Below are 16,552 nucleotides of genomic sequence, written 5' to 3' on the forward strand. Positions count from 1 at the left end.
CAAGACAAACAGAAGCCACGGTTTAAACTGATACAAGGTGCAATTTTGCATCAATGTACAAAAATATCTGTATACCACCAAATTAAAATTTCAGCATTTTGTTCAGAATCAGTTACAAAAGGGAATTATGTGGCTTTTCAGAAATGCTTACGTTATTTTTTCCTAATAGCAAGGCAAATTGCAGTGCAATAAATAGTATTCTGCTTTGCATTACTCAGATTACACCTATGAAAACTGGTTAGCTTTGCTAATTTACAGGCACAAACATCTGGCAAATAGAAAAAATAATTCTCTTCCTTATTATTTTTATTATTATTATTTTACTAGCAGCTTAAAAATATTAATGTCCCCTACATCTGGTGTAAAAAGCGGGAGCCATGCTATCATTCTTCCTATCTCGGGTTAAATCTAACAAAGACTTTGGGAAGCTTATGGCTCTTAATCTGTTGTAATCTACTAGTAAATGCCATCTCAGGCCAGATTAAGCTTTCAGATTTGTAATGACATAGGAGTAAACTCTTCAAAAAGTCACAATGAGCATATCTGATAAAGCTTACATTCCTCTTTTGAACATGGATTTCATTTTGAGATAGGTTTCTTTATGTGCAATGGAGGTACAATTCCTGAAATATCAAGTCAAATACATTTTTGATTGATTGTCCCGTTAGGGCGCTACCAGGTACCTGAAAGGGAAGACAATAAACTTGAGCATCATTCCGGCGTCGCCAAAAGGATGCAAATATGAAATAAACATGGGAATGGTTTTATATATGGACACCCCAGGACCGAGACAGACACTGCTCTCACCTGCAGAACGGTTTCATAAAAGAGCAAAACAGAATGAGAAGATACAAGAGACACAGTCACGAGAAGACTGTCCCAAATATTGAAACATGATTAAAGAGCAAGTCAAGAAGTGCAACTTCCCAGAGTGGAACGGGACAAAAGGGAGATGAAAGTATCAAAATGATCTGGAGATGTTGTATTGTGCACAGTAGCTGATTTGTAGTCAATTCATTACAGAAACAGAGCCTCAGACAGCAGCGTGTCAGACATTTGCTGTTTAAATTGTTTCTGATCTTTTCCCTGATATTTCTTTGCCTTAATATGATCACCATCCCTTCGCATTTCTTTGCTACACCTTAAAAATTTCAAGCATCTTCTCTAAGAGATGAGCAATCCTATACAAGGGACAGTATGCGCAGGGAAAATGTTCAAGTGGAAAAGGGAATAGCAGTCTTCGCGTTTAAGAAGTAAGCCTGATTTCAGTTTAGATATTTCACATCTTTAAAAATACATGCTGATCACTCCTGTGCCATTTGTATGTACTGTATAAGGTCCTAGACATATAGTGAACTGCTTAGATAAATAACAAATCAATCAATCAATTAGTACCCCCAGAAGACTACAGACAAGAATGCTGATGCTTGCAACGGTGCCGTAACTTCTAGTGGAGTTATGAATCTTAATCTGACCCGATAAATATTGGTGAACAGATGGAAAGATTGTGGGACAGAAGGCAGATACTAATTGCATACAAAATGAACGGCTTGCCTCAACATGTTCCACTGGATTCCAACAAACTTTACACCCTAATCCATTTTTCAGAACAAAAAACATCTGGGCTATAAATCCACTAATCTGGCAAAACGTACTATTAAATCCTATGATTTGTTGAAAAACACTGAGATTAAAGAAAGGAAGTCTGAAATGGCTAACTGCTGTGTTCAGAAAGGAGGGGGGTTGTTATTAATGCTTTTTCTTTGTCTTGAACATGAAAGTACAGTTCTTTAAGAGCCTTGTCTAATCACATCAGATGACACATCCTGCTTGTAATGCAAAAGCTTTGTCTTCATTCTTAACTCCAAGTTGCCAATAGACTGCATGAAGCACTTCCTCACTGCATTTCATAAAGAGCATATTCTGCATGGGTCTTAATTCACAGAAGGCTCCAAAGTTTTTGATCTGTTGTTTTCCAATATAAAAAGTCATCTTAGTTCTTTATTCAATCAGCTGTATCTTTTTCTTTCACATATTCAATTAAAGCATGAAAAACCCTTCAATTTCACCTACAAGGGTACTTCTAAATGTATAAAAGCGAAAAATCTATGTATATTAGAATCTTTTTACAGACAAGGCCAATGTTTTCTTTAGTGTGAGCAAGAGAAACAATCAGCTAACTGGTTGCCATAGCAATTCGTATCTAATGAAGGAGCATTTGCAATACCAGCTATTGTGATGGACAGCCTTTTCTGCCATGTCACAGGCTCATGTCCAGATTGTGCCCTAATCGCAATCTGGGTGTCAGACACACACTAATGAAAGCTTCTGTCGTCCCCACTAGCCTTTTCAACGGTGAGACTAAAATCAGTGCCAGCACTGTAATATAACTTGTTGAACACCCAACTTATTGATTTATCCACTTGCACACTGGCAATAAGGATTGTTTATCCTTTCACGACACTGCCTTTAAATACAAACTGAAGTGTTTTAAAGCAGCCTGTTTCTGAACGATTATTATTATTATTATCATCATACTTTTAAAAAGAATATTGTTTCATTAAAAATGTTGTAAAAATGTAGCTCAATACCTTTAATGTTATAACAGTTCTTGGGTTTAGTCTTATTGATTTTTGTTTGTTTGTATCAACTGATTTTTTTCCTTCAGCATGAAGTGTTTTGTTTGACTTGCTTGATTTTGTAACATCTTTTGATAGCAGGACTTGCTGTCCCACCAGTCCCTGGAACATGAGTGACATTACTTTCCTGCTCTTTAGAAATTGCTCTGATAAAATCACACTCACTATCCTCTTAAGGAAGAAACCTCTGTTTACTGCTGCATATCATCTAGAATCTGGTAGTAGAGTAAACTGCTTATTTTTGAAAATTAAATTGAGGTCAATAGATTGTTTTTAGTGATAGAAATTAAAAAAAATGATCTATGAATAGCCAATAACAAAAAAATAGCTTAATTAAAATAAAGTCAATGAATTCACTTGTATTAGCAAAACTCTGAGAAAGTACTGAAGTATAATTTACTTGTTATTACTGGTAGCTATTGTACAATTTTGTTTTGTTCATTTTAGTGTATGACATTATTTTGCAACCCAAAACAAAGGAAAGGTTACACACCCTAAAAAGATGTATAAAATACAGAAGGCCTCCAGCAGGAAGTGAAAATAAGCAATTAAAAGGAAATTTACCTTTAAATATCAATGTTGTGTCCATGATATGTATCGTCCATGTGCAGACATGTTAGCAATTGACGTACAGTAAGTATACTAAATCATAAACAGGGCAGCATGGTAGTCTGGTGGTTACTGCTTGTTCCTTACTGCTTTTGTGTCCTGGGACCAAGGAACCATCTGTGTGGAGTTTGCATGGTTGCCTTGTGACCTCATGGGATTTTTTCTGGGTGCTGCTGTTTTCTCCCAAAATCCCAAAGACATGCTGACTAGGTTGATTGGTGTCTCTAGTGTATGTATGTTCCGCGATGGTCTAGTGTCCCATCTAGGAAATAATCCCACCTTTAACCGTACGCTTCAGGGATGTGGCTCTTACCATGATTTAGCAGCCCCCTGATAAAAGAAGATGGAAAATGGCAACTTTTTCAGTCTGAGCTAAAGAATTACAAACTGTGCCGTTCATCGTAAGAACACATCTGAACCCTCTCAAATGTCCTTTGCTGTACCTAGAATTCTATCTAGATATCTTTTGATCTGCATTTTATTTTTATAGTCACATTTTTAGCATTATTGTAATGCTGCTAGAACTACTCTTCTACTGTAAATACAACAACTATCAGTAATAATAAGCACTTTGAGAAGCTACCTTTAAAGGCGCTATATAAAATAAAGTTTATTATTATAATAAAGGTAATATGGTTTCATCTGTGCATAAGCACACAGAGACGTATACAGGATGTACTGTATCGGCCAGTACACTTGAAGGTGATGTATTCAATTTCATTACAGCCCGCAGCAGGAAATTTAAAGAGAGGAAAGTACCTATAGAGCTGACTCTGTTAGGGGGCCCGGCCATGGTGGATGGGATGCTGTGTTTCATGGAGCTGGCATTCATCTTCAGGGTGGGGCCCTGCGGAGACGCTGGGGACATTGGTGACTTGCTGTCCGACGTCTTCGGCTTGGACGACAGGTTCAGTGGCTGCGCACCTTCGTCCTAGAAACAGACAACGAGTACGGGATGAAGTACAAAAGAAACGTCCTGCAGATGAAGGAACTTCTTGAACGAACGGAGAGGAGGAGGCAAGAAAGGGGACAAATGGAAGAGAGTCCATTAATCTGACTCTGCTCGCCCTCACTAGTTAATTAGCTGATTCATCAAAGAATCTCATCAAACAGTTTCTCAAGGCTCCCATTGAAAGGGCATCCCTAAAGTGGCAAAACAGACTTTTTTCTCTGGAAATCTAGTGTAGCTTGTTCTGTGTATAATACAGTATATGATGTATTGAGAGACTCATAGAAAAAGAATGTACAAAGCATGCATCCCTATTGTACTTTATTAATGCAAAACATAGAACACACACAAAATAAAGCTTTCATTGTTAAGATCCATCTGTAAAACACTTTTATTATACGCAGTGCTCATTGATTATGTTGTTAAGGTGGGTGGAAGGTATGTCTTATTATAGATGAAGGAAGGAAGAGAGCCAGCGCAACAGCAGGGCCCCCTGTCTTTACCATTCACCTCCACCCTCAGCGAGAATTAGCAATTCCACTCTGCCAAAGAACATTTCGGTACAAAGCCATAGACATTGTATTCCATTCAAGAGGCGGATTGTGGCTGTAGATAACTTTAAAAAACATTTGGATTTTTGATTATATTAAGGTTTGTTGCTTTTTGAAAGCATACCATCATTGCATTTAGCATAACTGATGCAACACAAAACAGTATTATACCCCCACTTGAAGAAACTGAGAAAAGCAAAAACATGTGTGTTATAATTTTTTTCAAGCTGGTTCTGCCTATCATATTGGAGATTTTTTTCCACAAAAGCCTTCCTCGTATTCAGGAACTGCATAGCTTTACCGTGATTAAGGAGGACATCTCTCCTATCCTTCCAGATTGGTTCAGCACATTTGATCATGTGCAGCACTCAAGCCGAAACCATTGAATTTTGTTTGCCTCCTGCAGGACTCTTTAGGGGTGTTAGATAAAAGAAACAAATTGAAGAATAAAGAACAGCTTATTATCTTGGCTTATATTAGCTTATTTATCTTAGCTAAAAATAGGAATTTAAAACAAGGTGGCCTTGAATATGTGGGTGATAAACATTTCGCATAATCATTGCCCTTACTGGCATTAACTTGTGATTAGGTGTCGATGGCATTTCTGTATTTTGCAGAGTGCAACTGGGTTTTCTGATGGCATTAGCAAAAGGAACTAAGGAAATGCAAACAAAATGTGTTCTGAAGTTTGCAGCTTTGCACACAAAAAGAAAATCAAAAAAGAGAAAAAACTGAACTGCTAGATTTTTCACAGGCAGGGTACATTACAAAGTTATCAGAAGAAATAATAATGGCACGGAGAAGTGCAGGCAGTTGTGAAACATGTTGTAGAAATTAATCACGATGCTGATATTATCCCTGCTGATGAAATAATTGCATTAAATTAAGCGGGGATGTTCACATGACAGGATGGCTGAATTAGATAATTCTCATCCACAGCTGCACCCACACACACACTCCCTCTCTGATTAGGGAAAACACAATTAGTCTACAGCAAAGGTTCAGCTGAAAGATTGTTAGATCTTCTGTGGCATTCTGTTTGTGGACACAGGCCTGGGTGGGGGGGGGGGATCTTAAACTGTCCTGCCACTTACCATGAAAAAAAAGGTTTCCCCTACACTGCTTACAGTATGTCAGCATGTTATTTGAAGTCAGACATTCATTTAAGGAGCCAATGGAAATATGTGGGAGAGGGCTCCTTCCCTGGCTTGTAATTATATGAAAAGTAATATAGTTCATTCTTAATTATCTCAGAAACACACGGTTGCAAACAACAAGAAGTGCTTGAGAATACTGACTTACAATGTGCCCTAAAACAAGAATACATTGATCATAGTAACATACTTGAAGACTTTCCTTAATGTTCTTTTGTCATCTTGAAAAGTGCTACTGTCTGGGAGAACCAGATCTGCATTTTAAACGTTTGGTGTTGCATACATAAAAGACTGTTTGCTTGCAAATTAAATACTTGCAAATGCATTTTCACATATATATATATACACCCTGCTGTGCAAAAGTCTTACACATCTTAGATACAAATTCTATAAGAATGTAAGAGCAGTATTTACCTAAGTCCTCCACCAGTGTTTACTGCTATGGTGGGCACCAAAAGAAAATTAGAACTTATAACTAGACTTAAGTTATTCTAAGGAAAGTAACTAAATCTTTTGTCTGTTTTAAGATAAGAGATAAGATAAGATTAAGGTAAATAACTAAATATTTTGTCTGTTTTGCACAGGCATGTGATTGAACGGACAGGAGCGGTTAATTAATTGATAAACAATTATTGCCAACAGGTAGGGTCAACAAAAACTCTGTTGCATCTACTTGCAGACGCTGTCTTATGGGATTGTATTCCATTCGTCTCTGGAGCCCATGCCTGTCAATATGTCAATATGAAGTATTAGAGAAGCTCATTGACTGTACCAATCAAATTCAATTGTAACTGAATTGTGTTTCTGCACAATGAAGGAAAACCAGTAAGTGAAAAGAGCAGAATGATATAAAATGTCTAAATTGTTATAATGTGTACATTAACGTGTAATGTGTAATTCCTGTTATATGGTGTACTTCACAAAGATACTTTCTTCAATCTTCAAAAAAATGTTTTTGATGTAATAATGGTGATGATTATAATAATAAGTTTTAAGCAAGTACATAAACAAATCAGTAAGATTTCAACTTCCTAGGTCGAAAGAGGATACCCATCTCCCTGATACCTATTATCTCTGAACAATTTATTTGTGCTTTTAAATGAATTGCTTGATTAAGACCTTAGCCTATAATTTCATGATAGGGGTTTAACGGGATTGGTATCATTAAGATTGAAACAATGGAATATGTTAATGGAATGTAACAAGAAATAGAGGGTTTGAGACACTGAATTCTGACCCCAAATTGTTTTGATTTGCTTCTGAATAGTTAAAGAAGCCTGAATATTTATTACAGATAATGCCTCATCCCATTGCTCTTGAAATTTCTAAGAAGAAAATCCTTGAGTGGGATGTTGGCCAATATGAATAATGCCACTGACAAGGAATTACTGTGATTGGCTAAGCTTTGTGTGAAATGCATGTTTCACTTGGAACGGCGTAATTACATTCTAAGCCAAATGCCTTCAGTCTGTGATCAGAAAAACAGCAGGTAGAAAACTTCTCCTATAAGACCTCCAGAAAAAAAATGTGTAAGGTGTGATTCATGCACTTTTTGTAAATGTATTAAAACGTAAAAGAAAATAAATCTTTAGGTGCGTTTTGGAACTTCAAAAGAGTGAATACAGGTAAAGCTGACCTTACAGTACTGCACCAAGTCACAAATAAATACTGTAAGCCCATTGATTCAAAACATAATAATGAACATCAACAGGAGATCTAGCACGTTAGCTAAACATTACTTGATGTCATAATAATGGGCTAGAAAGTAAGAATATCATGGTCAACTGTGCATATCTAGGCTGCTCATTCAATTTACTATATGACAACCTAGATTCTTCATTTCAATGGTGAAATACAGAAATACACCCCTTCCTGGATTCACATTAATATACTTTTCAGATGCTGAATCTAGAGATTAACAACCCACAAAAGGTGTAGTTTACCTATTATATCATGCATAAAATATTTTAAAATATGTCAGCACTGTGATGGTGACCTACTAGCATTAGTGCACAAAACTGTCCAAAACATGTGATTTGTTCCAAATTAGCTGTTGTAAACTAATTTTCTAATTAGCTTTCAGGACAGTACATTTATACAGTGGTGCAGAAAGGAAGCAGCTCCTACACTGTGCTTGCTTCAATTTTGTATTATTCACATACAGTACAGCCAAGCATCACACTCTGTAATTGGACATGATGTGCCTCTTGCATAGAGTTTTAAAAATGATTTCCAGGTGAGTTCTGAGTAAAAGTGCTTAATTTTTTAAACCTAGAAAAAAGAAATCTGCCATCACACTGTGACTAGAATTAATTGTGAAATAAGACAATTTGCAGGACTAATACAAATCACAGTTCCTTCTATTTTCTACTTCAAAATGACTTCATTCCAGAACTGTTCTTGTATATCTTACAGTGGAAATAATTTATATTTTTAGTAAAAAGCATGAAAAAAACCTGAAGAATAAATTTGGCTTGATAAATCAGCTCTGGGAATTCTGCTATAAAATGCGCACTCACTGAATAGCTACACTTAAGACTCATCACACTGGAAAAAAAATACTGTATAGCGGTGACAACATCTTAGAAAAGTGTCTAGAATAAAAGTTTATTTCATGTTCAAATTTAGGGGAGATATAATGCTGACTGACCAACAATTACAACCTTTCATTCACAGTACAAGTGCCCTGAGTAACAGATAAAAATACGTGGCACATTTTTACAGGTTGTACCCTTTAAGGGAAAACTTTCCAATTTGGATTGTGTTGAACAAAATACTCATGCAAAATCTACCAATTTACCTAATCCAAGTGCACTGGAAGGGATTATGTCTGTTTTTTATCTAACTATTTGATGTTCTCTCCACCAAAACAGACAGATCAAGTATTTACAATGAACATTACTGCATTCCTTCTCTGTTGCTTTCAAAGTATAGAGCAGTGAAAGTACAGAATTGTTCCACACAATTCGTTTTTTCATGGTAGGGAAAAACATAGCTGGATCTGAACAGGTGGCACGGATTTCTTTTCCACTTTTACCACACCAGGTGAAAACCTTTTACATTTCAAACAGAATGAAGGCTGAAGAAGCACTTTTCTATTCAATTTATTGAGTTGCGAATCTCCATAGCTCGTGGTGAAAAAAACTCAATATCTATACTTGCATGACATGTACAGTAACTGGAACATAACCATTTACAAACTGAAGCAAGACAACAAAAATCTAAAGAACATCTTAATGTTCAACTACAAGAGGTAATGGGGCTTCCATCTTGTCTATAAAAGGATGCAACATGATGAGTTTGATGCAGCAAAAATTAATATGAAAGAAGGCCTTTTATCAGAATAGTGTTAAACAAGACAACCTTATAATGAGGGTAGAATGCAATCCATGGTTTGTAAGAAGACATCCACAAATATACAGCATCTGCCCAGTATCTTATCAGAGAGCTGACTTTTCAATTACCACGAAACAGTGTGCAAAGCTGTTATTCATTTGGACCACTGCTATCTGTGAATCCAGAAAGCAATACAGAGGCACTCCAAAAGAAGCAGGCCTTCATTCTGCTTTATGGTAGAGCCAGAGTTTATCAATATGACCCTGACTCATTTCATGTGGGTGTAGGCAGGTCGCAGGTCACCAATCGGTCACCTCCAGAAGATTTATACCTTGCATTCTCAGCTGCCACATATACTACCCTGCGACAGTGCAAACACGATCAATAAGGGCATCTTTCAGAGTCATGCAAGAGCTTAGACAGCATGTATACAAAGCTTTTAAAACCAGTTAATCTTGTATGCATTTATGCCTTGTGCAGTAAGTGGGGCTCCAAGATTGTAATACATTGACTTGCTTTTTATTCTGCCTTGTTGCATGTTTCTAAAAGCCAGGGCATCCTTGTTTCAAATCCCAGCACAGCACCTGATTTTACTTTGCAACCTTGAGGGCAAATCACTTTACCACCTTGTGCCTCAATCCAAACAGCTGTGGGAACCAGTGAGATTTCTCCATAAATGAGGTGTGGAATCCCAGCTGGGATTTCCTCAGGAACTCTTTGCTTTAAAAATACATGCTAGCTGATTTCAGGTTTAGATTACAAAAAGACTAAGTCAGCAAAGGAAGCAGATGAAAAGATTCAATAGAAAAACCGAAGGTCTGAGATACTGCCTCATTCTTTTTTCTTCAAATATGTGCTTAGGAAAATAACAGAGACATCAGCTCTTTTATGATAAAGTGACAAGTATTGGGACAGTGAAGTCTAAACTGTGTGCTTGCTATGAATGGCAAAACTAATAATATTTTTTTCATTTAAAAGCACATTTTGTTTAGTAAAACTACTAAGAAGTATTTTTAACAAAACTAACTTAGTTCTAGCTTCATGAGTCAATTAACAAACTGATACTGCTGAACCTCCTTATTTTTATGCAGAAGTATTGGGACAAGTGACTGGCAAGTGTTTCTTGTTGAGCAAGTATTTGTTGTGTGTAAATTAGATAATCATAAAAGGGCTGCATTCATTGTGTCAAACTGCCTTAAACTTGATTTCAGTCCTCAGACTCTGAAGTCAAAAGTTAAATTGTAAGACATTTAACAATTTGTTAATGAAAAATAGACTAAATTTAAAAGCTTAAAGAAAATAAGAAATCAGTTTCAAAACCATAGCACAGAAATTGGTCATACCAAATTCCCAAATCTAAATAATAAATCCAGGTATGCTAACGAATCAGCCATGAGAAGATTAAGCAAGAAAACACTGAATCAACAGCAGCTGATGACAACCATTATGAGAGCTGTAAATGTAAAAAAAAGTGTTGGTGAAATTAAATCACCAGAGTCCAGTTTGCAAAAGACTGAGACAGCAGAATTTCAAAGCCTACAGCACAAGATGTTAAACTCTCATCAGCACTGAGAACAGAAAAGACAGATTAGAATGTGCTTAGAAGTACAAAGATCTACCAGGAGAGCTAGAGAACATTTTTTTTTCAGAATGAGTTAGAAAAAAATAAACCTTTGACAAAGTGATGAAAGGTTAAAGTGAAGAGAAAGTTTCCGCAGATTCTCTGCAGAACACCCCTGCAACACATGAAGGATCTAATGTCATGGCCTGGGTATGCATGGCCAGTTTGTGAACCGGCTCGCTGGTCTTTATTGATAATGTAACTAATGATGGATGCAGCAGGATGGATTCTGAAGCTCACAGAAACATTTTGTCTGCTTAGGTTGAAGAAAATGCTTCCATACTCTTTGGAGGTTGAAGAAAATTCTTCACCATGCAGCATGATAATGACCAAAAATATATGTCCAATCCAAACAAGGGGTTCATTGTAGTGCATTATATGCTTAAAAATAATTGAAGTTAGAACGCTGCAGGAATAGGTAAGAATTCAAAGTGACAAAATACTGACTTTTACAGACTGAAATGTACAGAAAGTGAATGTGTCCCAATACTTATGGACACATGAAAAAAATATGAACACTTAAAATCGTTGGACTGAACACAAAGTAAGTTTTTATTCTAATCTGATCACATAAATACATGAAATAACCTCAACATAAAAGGCATATTACATCATACTAAGCACCTAAATTAATCATGATCACAAATACAAATTCCTTGATGGTAAAGCACAAAGAAGTTTTGACATGGTTGTCCCGACACTTCTGGAGTGCACATTATATAAAACCTAATTATATGTATATATTTCTGTTTGTCTAAGTACATCCGCTACATCAAAGTATGTTTATAAGTTCTACAACCACTAGGTGTTACATTTCTCATCTCTTCAAATCTACAGAGTGGCCAGTCACATGACTGCACCAGCCTCCCCATATATATGGTAATGTAATAGGAAGAGAAACATGTGTCATCCTCTGTCACTGTAAGAACTGCATCTCCTGCGTTTATTAAAACTGAACTCTGACACCTTGCTTGGCAGGAGACCAAGTAAAATCGATGGCTTAGATCTCAGGCCAAGATCCGAGGTCAATGATTGTTCTTAATCTTTAAAGTCATCCTGCTGTCTTTCTGTGAGGTTTCAGCAAGAAATCACTGGGATAAGACAACAGAGATGCGTTTTTATTTTCCCTTATTTATTTATTTTTTTAAAAAAGCCAATTGGTCTGATGCCAGTTCTTTTTCTCCCCCTTGTCATGCCTTAGGTTTTTGGAGGTGCTTCATAATCCAAATAAATGTCAGCCTATATATTTATATATTTTTTCCCCAACGTGATTTGACAGTAGTTGGTGTAAAAAGGCAAGAATTCAAGTCAAGTTTATTTAAAAGCTGCCTGCAGTTCACTGATTATATCGTGTAGAAAGAAATAGGATTTTAGGACTCATGCTGCTGAGTGGCCATTTCTAACCAGGCTGGGGTTGCAGTTTTTTTTTCTGAAAGTCAGAGCCTAATTTTTCCAATTTGCTCTCTTTCTCTATAGCAGGTAGGAACACATGCTGTTTCTCAGTGCTTTGACTGGATTGGCACAGTTTGTTCAACTGAACAAGGATTCATGACCAGCTACTGCACCTGTATTTGCAAAAGTCAGAGAAGGAACAGTTCAAAAAAGATGATGCTAACATCACTAAGCACTCATAGGGAAGAATGAAAATAGTCAGGTTTAAATGGAAACTTGGAGCAAAATAGAAAATAAGCAAATAGAAAATAAAAAAGTCAAGAAATGCTTAATGCTAAGCAATGGAAGGAATGACTTGTAAGTCAGTATCTAGTAAGTTCTCAGATTTAATTTAGAAATCTGTGTAACATGGGTAACACTTCAGTTTAAAGGATGCAAATTATATTTATAAATTCTTCAAAACTTATACAGTAGTAGATTAACATGCCATTAACATTGTTTTAATAACCATTTAGTAACTTATCCCTGATGATTAAGAGCATTTAATAACGAACGCAGATAAGAAAAATTAAGACTGCTGGAATTATAACAAAATAAATAAGTACACTTTCAAGGTTAAAAGTCTCACACGGGGGCTTCCTGTACCCTTCCTGCCACCCCATCTACACCCCTGTAGCAGCTCCCTGGCTCAATCCTCTCATTACAGAGAGGGGGTCTGGGCAGCCTCAGCATTAAAGGGTATCTCTCTCATCATCCTCTCTCATTTATTAGGATCAACCCAACTACTGAATGCTCATATACAGATGTTTTATTTGAAAAAAAAAATAAATCTTATTTGAATAATTTTACCCTATCGTCATACATTAATGATATCAATAATGATTGGTATTTCTAATGTTAATAGCATGATGGGCCTTTATACAATGTCACTTGCAACCACTAAAATGAAGAGTTTAAATTTGCCATTTACCTAAAGACTTCACAAGGAAAAAGAACTATACAAATGTTTTCTATTATATTTGTGCTACAAAATACCTTGTATTACTCGGTCATGGATAATTTGTCCCTAGCACATCAGGGAAAAATGTTGTATAACAGCACAAGTACCTTTTAAAACAAAGGTCATCAAACTGTAATGTTTTCTGTTAAGGTTATTACTGAAGAAGGTTTGTCGCAAGCCACTGAATGGAAAATAATACAGCCCTTGCTTTAAAAAAGGGCACTCTTTTTTGCGACTTGGCCACATTGAGAAGTGTGTCTAAACTTAGAATAATGATTTTCCCTTTCACTTTGGCCCTCATCTGTATTCTGTTTCTTTCAAAATCTTTCACAGTACCTTGGCCTTAGCTGGAGGGGTGCTCCTGCACTTTTCTGTCTGGACACTGGTCGGTGAGTGCGTGCTGCCCAGGTTCGTCTGTGGCATGCTGGGTATCTTGGCCCCGGGGGACACCTGCATGGCTGCCAGCTGGGCGGCGTAAAGTTGCTGCAAAGTACGAGAAAATGAAGAGACAGCATGAATAAATAAACACATGACACAGACAAAAAGAAGATGCAGCTAAAAAGCTGCAGTAGCCATTAGTTTGTCTGATGGTTTGCTGTGTTTAACAGGCCGGCACTTTTCAGGCGGGGAGCTGTCACTTCATCTTTGGCGAATCGTCTCTCCAGAGAGTTGACAAACATCACACATGAATGAGAAATGTCCCAAACAAGTGCATTGTGGGAGAGGAGCAAACACAAGGCACGAGATATTGAGCGTCATTCCTGGATGCCACCGGGTCACTTCTGTTGGCTTAAAATTGCAAACCATCCACAGTACCCATAAATCCTTCACTTCAAAGTACACTTCAAGGTTAAAAGTAGCTATTGGTCGTATATGTACATAGTATATACACTTTTTATACTGTATTTGTGTGTGTGAGGACAATTTCTGAGTGGCGTGTCCAGAAAAGTGCTATATAAGTGTAAGGAATTATTATTAAGTTCTGATTTTATTTTTTAAGATACAAACTGAATAACACCGTGTTTTTTACCATATTTAATTAAAATATACTATTTATGTCCTCCATGAACTTACATCAAATTTATATTTGTATTTTCAATTCTTGAGATCAAAGTACCCGAAGTTATAATGAAATTGTGCAGTTTCACCTAGACATTATTCTTGCTTTTCTCTGTAACATTTTATACAGCCATCAAAATATTTATTTGAAAATGCTCCTGCACTATAGTAGTTCTTTACAAGACTCAAAGTCTAGGTGCTTTGTTTTTAAATGTTTTTCAAATAACCAAATAAAAACACTTTGTTCATTTTAATTAACTTAGGGTGAAAAAATGGAGGATTTAGATTTAACATTATGATTATCATATTAAACACTCTTAGCCAAAAGTCATGCTTATTCCAACAAGTATTAAAACGCAGATGAAAACCCTTAATTCCATGTTTTTAACTCTTATGGTGTTGTAAATGTGCATTCTTAAGCAAACACCCCATCAGTAAAACTAGATTGCTGTTTGTGTTCGTTCATGGGGGAATTAAAGGCGAGACCAGGATATATCTTAAAGACGTGAAACCAAATCAGTGTGTTTGCAAGTGAAAATGTCCTTCTGTTACAGACTGGCTGGCTGCCACATTGTGGGAAACAAAAGCTGGTTTATGCAAATGGCAAAGGCTTTATTATCTAACTTTCTTCTCCGATATTTTCCAGCGAACACTTTCATGTCACTTACTGTACTGTATATCACCCATCAATAAACAAACAAATAAACAAAACAAAAAGTGGTTGATGGTAACTTCTGTTCCATCGTTACCACGATGCCTCCTTGGTCATCTGTGTGCCCAAGCGCAGACGTCTTCCCCCGGTGAGGTGATGCATACAAAATTGCTGACATCTTGTATTCAGACCACTGGTTCAAAGGGCTTTATTTGCTCTTTGAATTGAGTTCCATTACAGGGCCAGCGCCTATCAGTCAAACTGCCTGAATAGAAGCATGAAGCGAGTGACAGCCACTTACACACTTACAACATGCAGCGCGCTCTGAGAGGGACTCGAGCAAGGATGCAGATGAAGATAAAGGAAGTGACACTTGTGCCCCCTGGGGCAGCCATAGGCATGTTCAAGGGAAAAAAAGCACAATGAAAGTGGGCAAAAAAATAAATAATAATAACTGGGTCGTGGCAAGGCAGAAGAATTTAAATGTCACCCGTTAGCAAGGCTGTAAGATGTACCGTTTTCCAGGGTGGTTCTGGGGCGCTTCTGGTGTGTCTCATTAGAAACGAAAGCGCTAATCAGGACTGACAGATACTGTATTCCCTTGGTTATGCCGAGAAATTCAAACGTTTGGTTGAGTCTGATTGAACTCAAAAACCTTTTAGTTTGCTTAAGCTTTTAATGTAGCTTCAAGTTTCGCACACTTCCAAAAACAAAGCCAGCAGCTCAGGTCTCCCTGTTTGGGATCCTGCGGTTGACCGGGAAGATAGACACAATATTTACAGATCTCCTCCCATCTTCAGCTAGTCTCAGCTAAAGATCAAAAGGTTAAAATCTCTTATTTAGCTTCCCTTTTGATTTGCGTCCCAGTATTGGCAATCTCCTGTTGAAACACGATGGTGATTGTGTAGCTTTAGTATTATTGACATATGCATACGAAAAAACCTTCCTAAGCCCTTTTTATTCCCAGAGTTGACAAAAATTTACATGTAATTTCAGGCAGTTAGAAAAGATTTGTCTCTCTTTTGTGTGCTGTTTTGGATGGTTTGAGCAGACATCTTACAAAGTCAATAATCCCCTATTTTAGAAAGATTATGTGTTCTGACTAAGGACTTTGTTGTCCAAATCCAATAGGTTCAGCACAGAACACTTCTATTGTTTAATTTGGCAAACAGTGTTTTGTGTAAAGTTTTAAGATTTTTTTTTACTTCAGTCCTTCTTTTAACCTAATACTCTGTCTTGTGTCTTGACAAATTCAGTACTTAATTAAACTAGAGTTGTCACAATGGTTTTGAAATTTTGCCTGCAAGAGAAACAGGTTTAAGCTATTCCTAACTTTCATCAACAGATTATGAAAGTTATGTGAAGGAATCAAACCGAGTCAGATTGAGCTGTCAGGATATTTCATCTACAAGTATTGACAATGCTGAGGTTTATGGAGTCACACATCTGACATTTTCCTGCATGGAGTAACGACCAAATTGTGGTGATGCCACTAACATTGAAAATAGAGGTGAAGTAAATGGCTTTGGAGAGAACGAAGATGCTTCTTCAGTGACAGAAGTGGGAGGCACTGTGAAAATGTACAGAAAA

At 36.8% G+C, this 16,552-nt stretch overlaps 1 protein-coding gene across 7 annotated transcripts in view; it reads right to left on the reverse strand.

The window, feature by feature from the left end:
- Nucleotides 1-16,552, reverse strand: part of sox5 (SRY-box transcription factor 5) — a 335,228-nt gene that overhangs the window by 19,712 nt on the left and 298,964 nt on the right. For all 7 annotated transcript variants that reach the window (XM_088645796.1, XM_088645794.1, XM_088645793.1 and 4 more), the window contains 2 exons: nt 13,588-13,734; nt 4,008-4,179 (listed from right to left, as the gene is read on the reverse strand). In XM_088645796.1, coding sequence (XP_088501922.1) covers nt 4,008-4,179; nt 13,588-13,734 — 319 coding nt within the window. The remainder of the gene's footprint in view (nt 1-4,007; nt 4,180-13,587; nt 13,735-16,552) is intronic.

Source organism: Lepisosteus platostomus, chromosome 9 (assembly GCF_059453375.1).
Source record: "Lepisosteus platostomus isolate fLepPlt1 chromosome 9, fLepPlt1.hap1, whole genome shotgun sequence".
In the NCBI taxonomy this organism is placed as follows: Eukaryota; Metazoa; Chordata; class Actinopteri; order Semionotiformes; family Lepisosteidae; genus Lepisosteus; species Lepisosteus platostomus.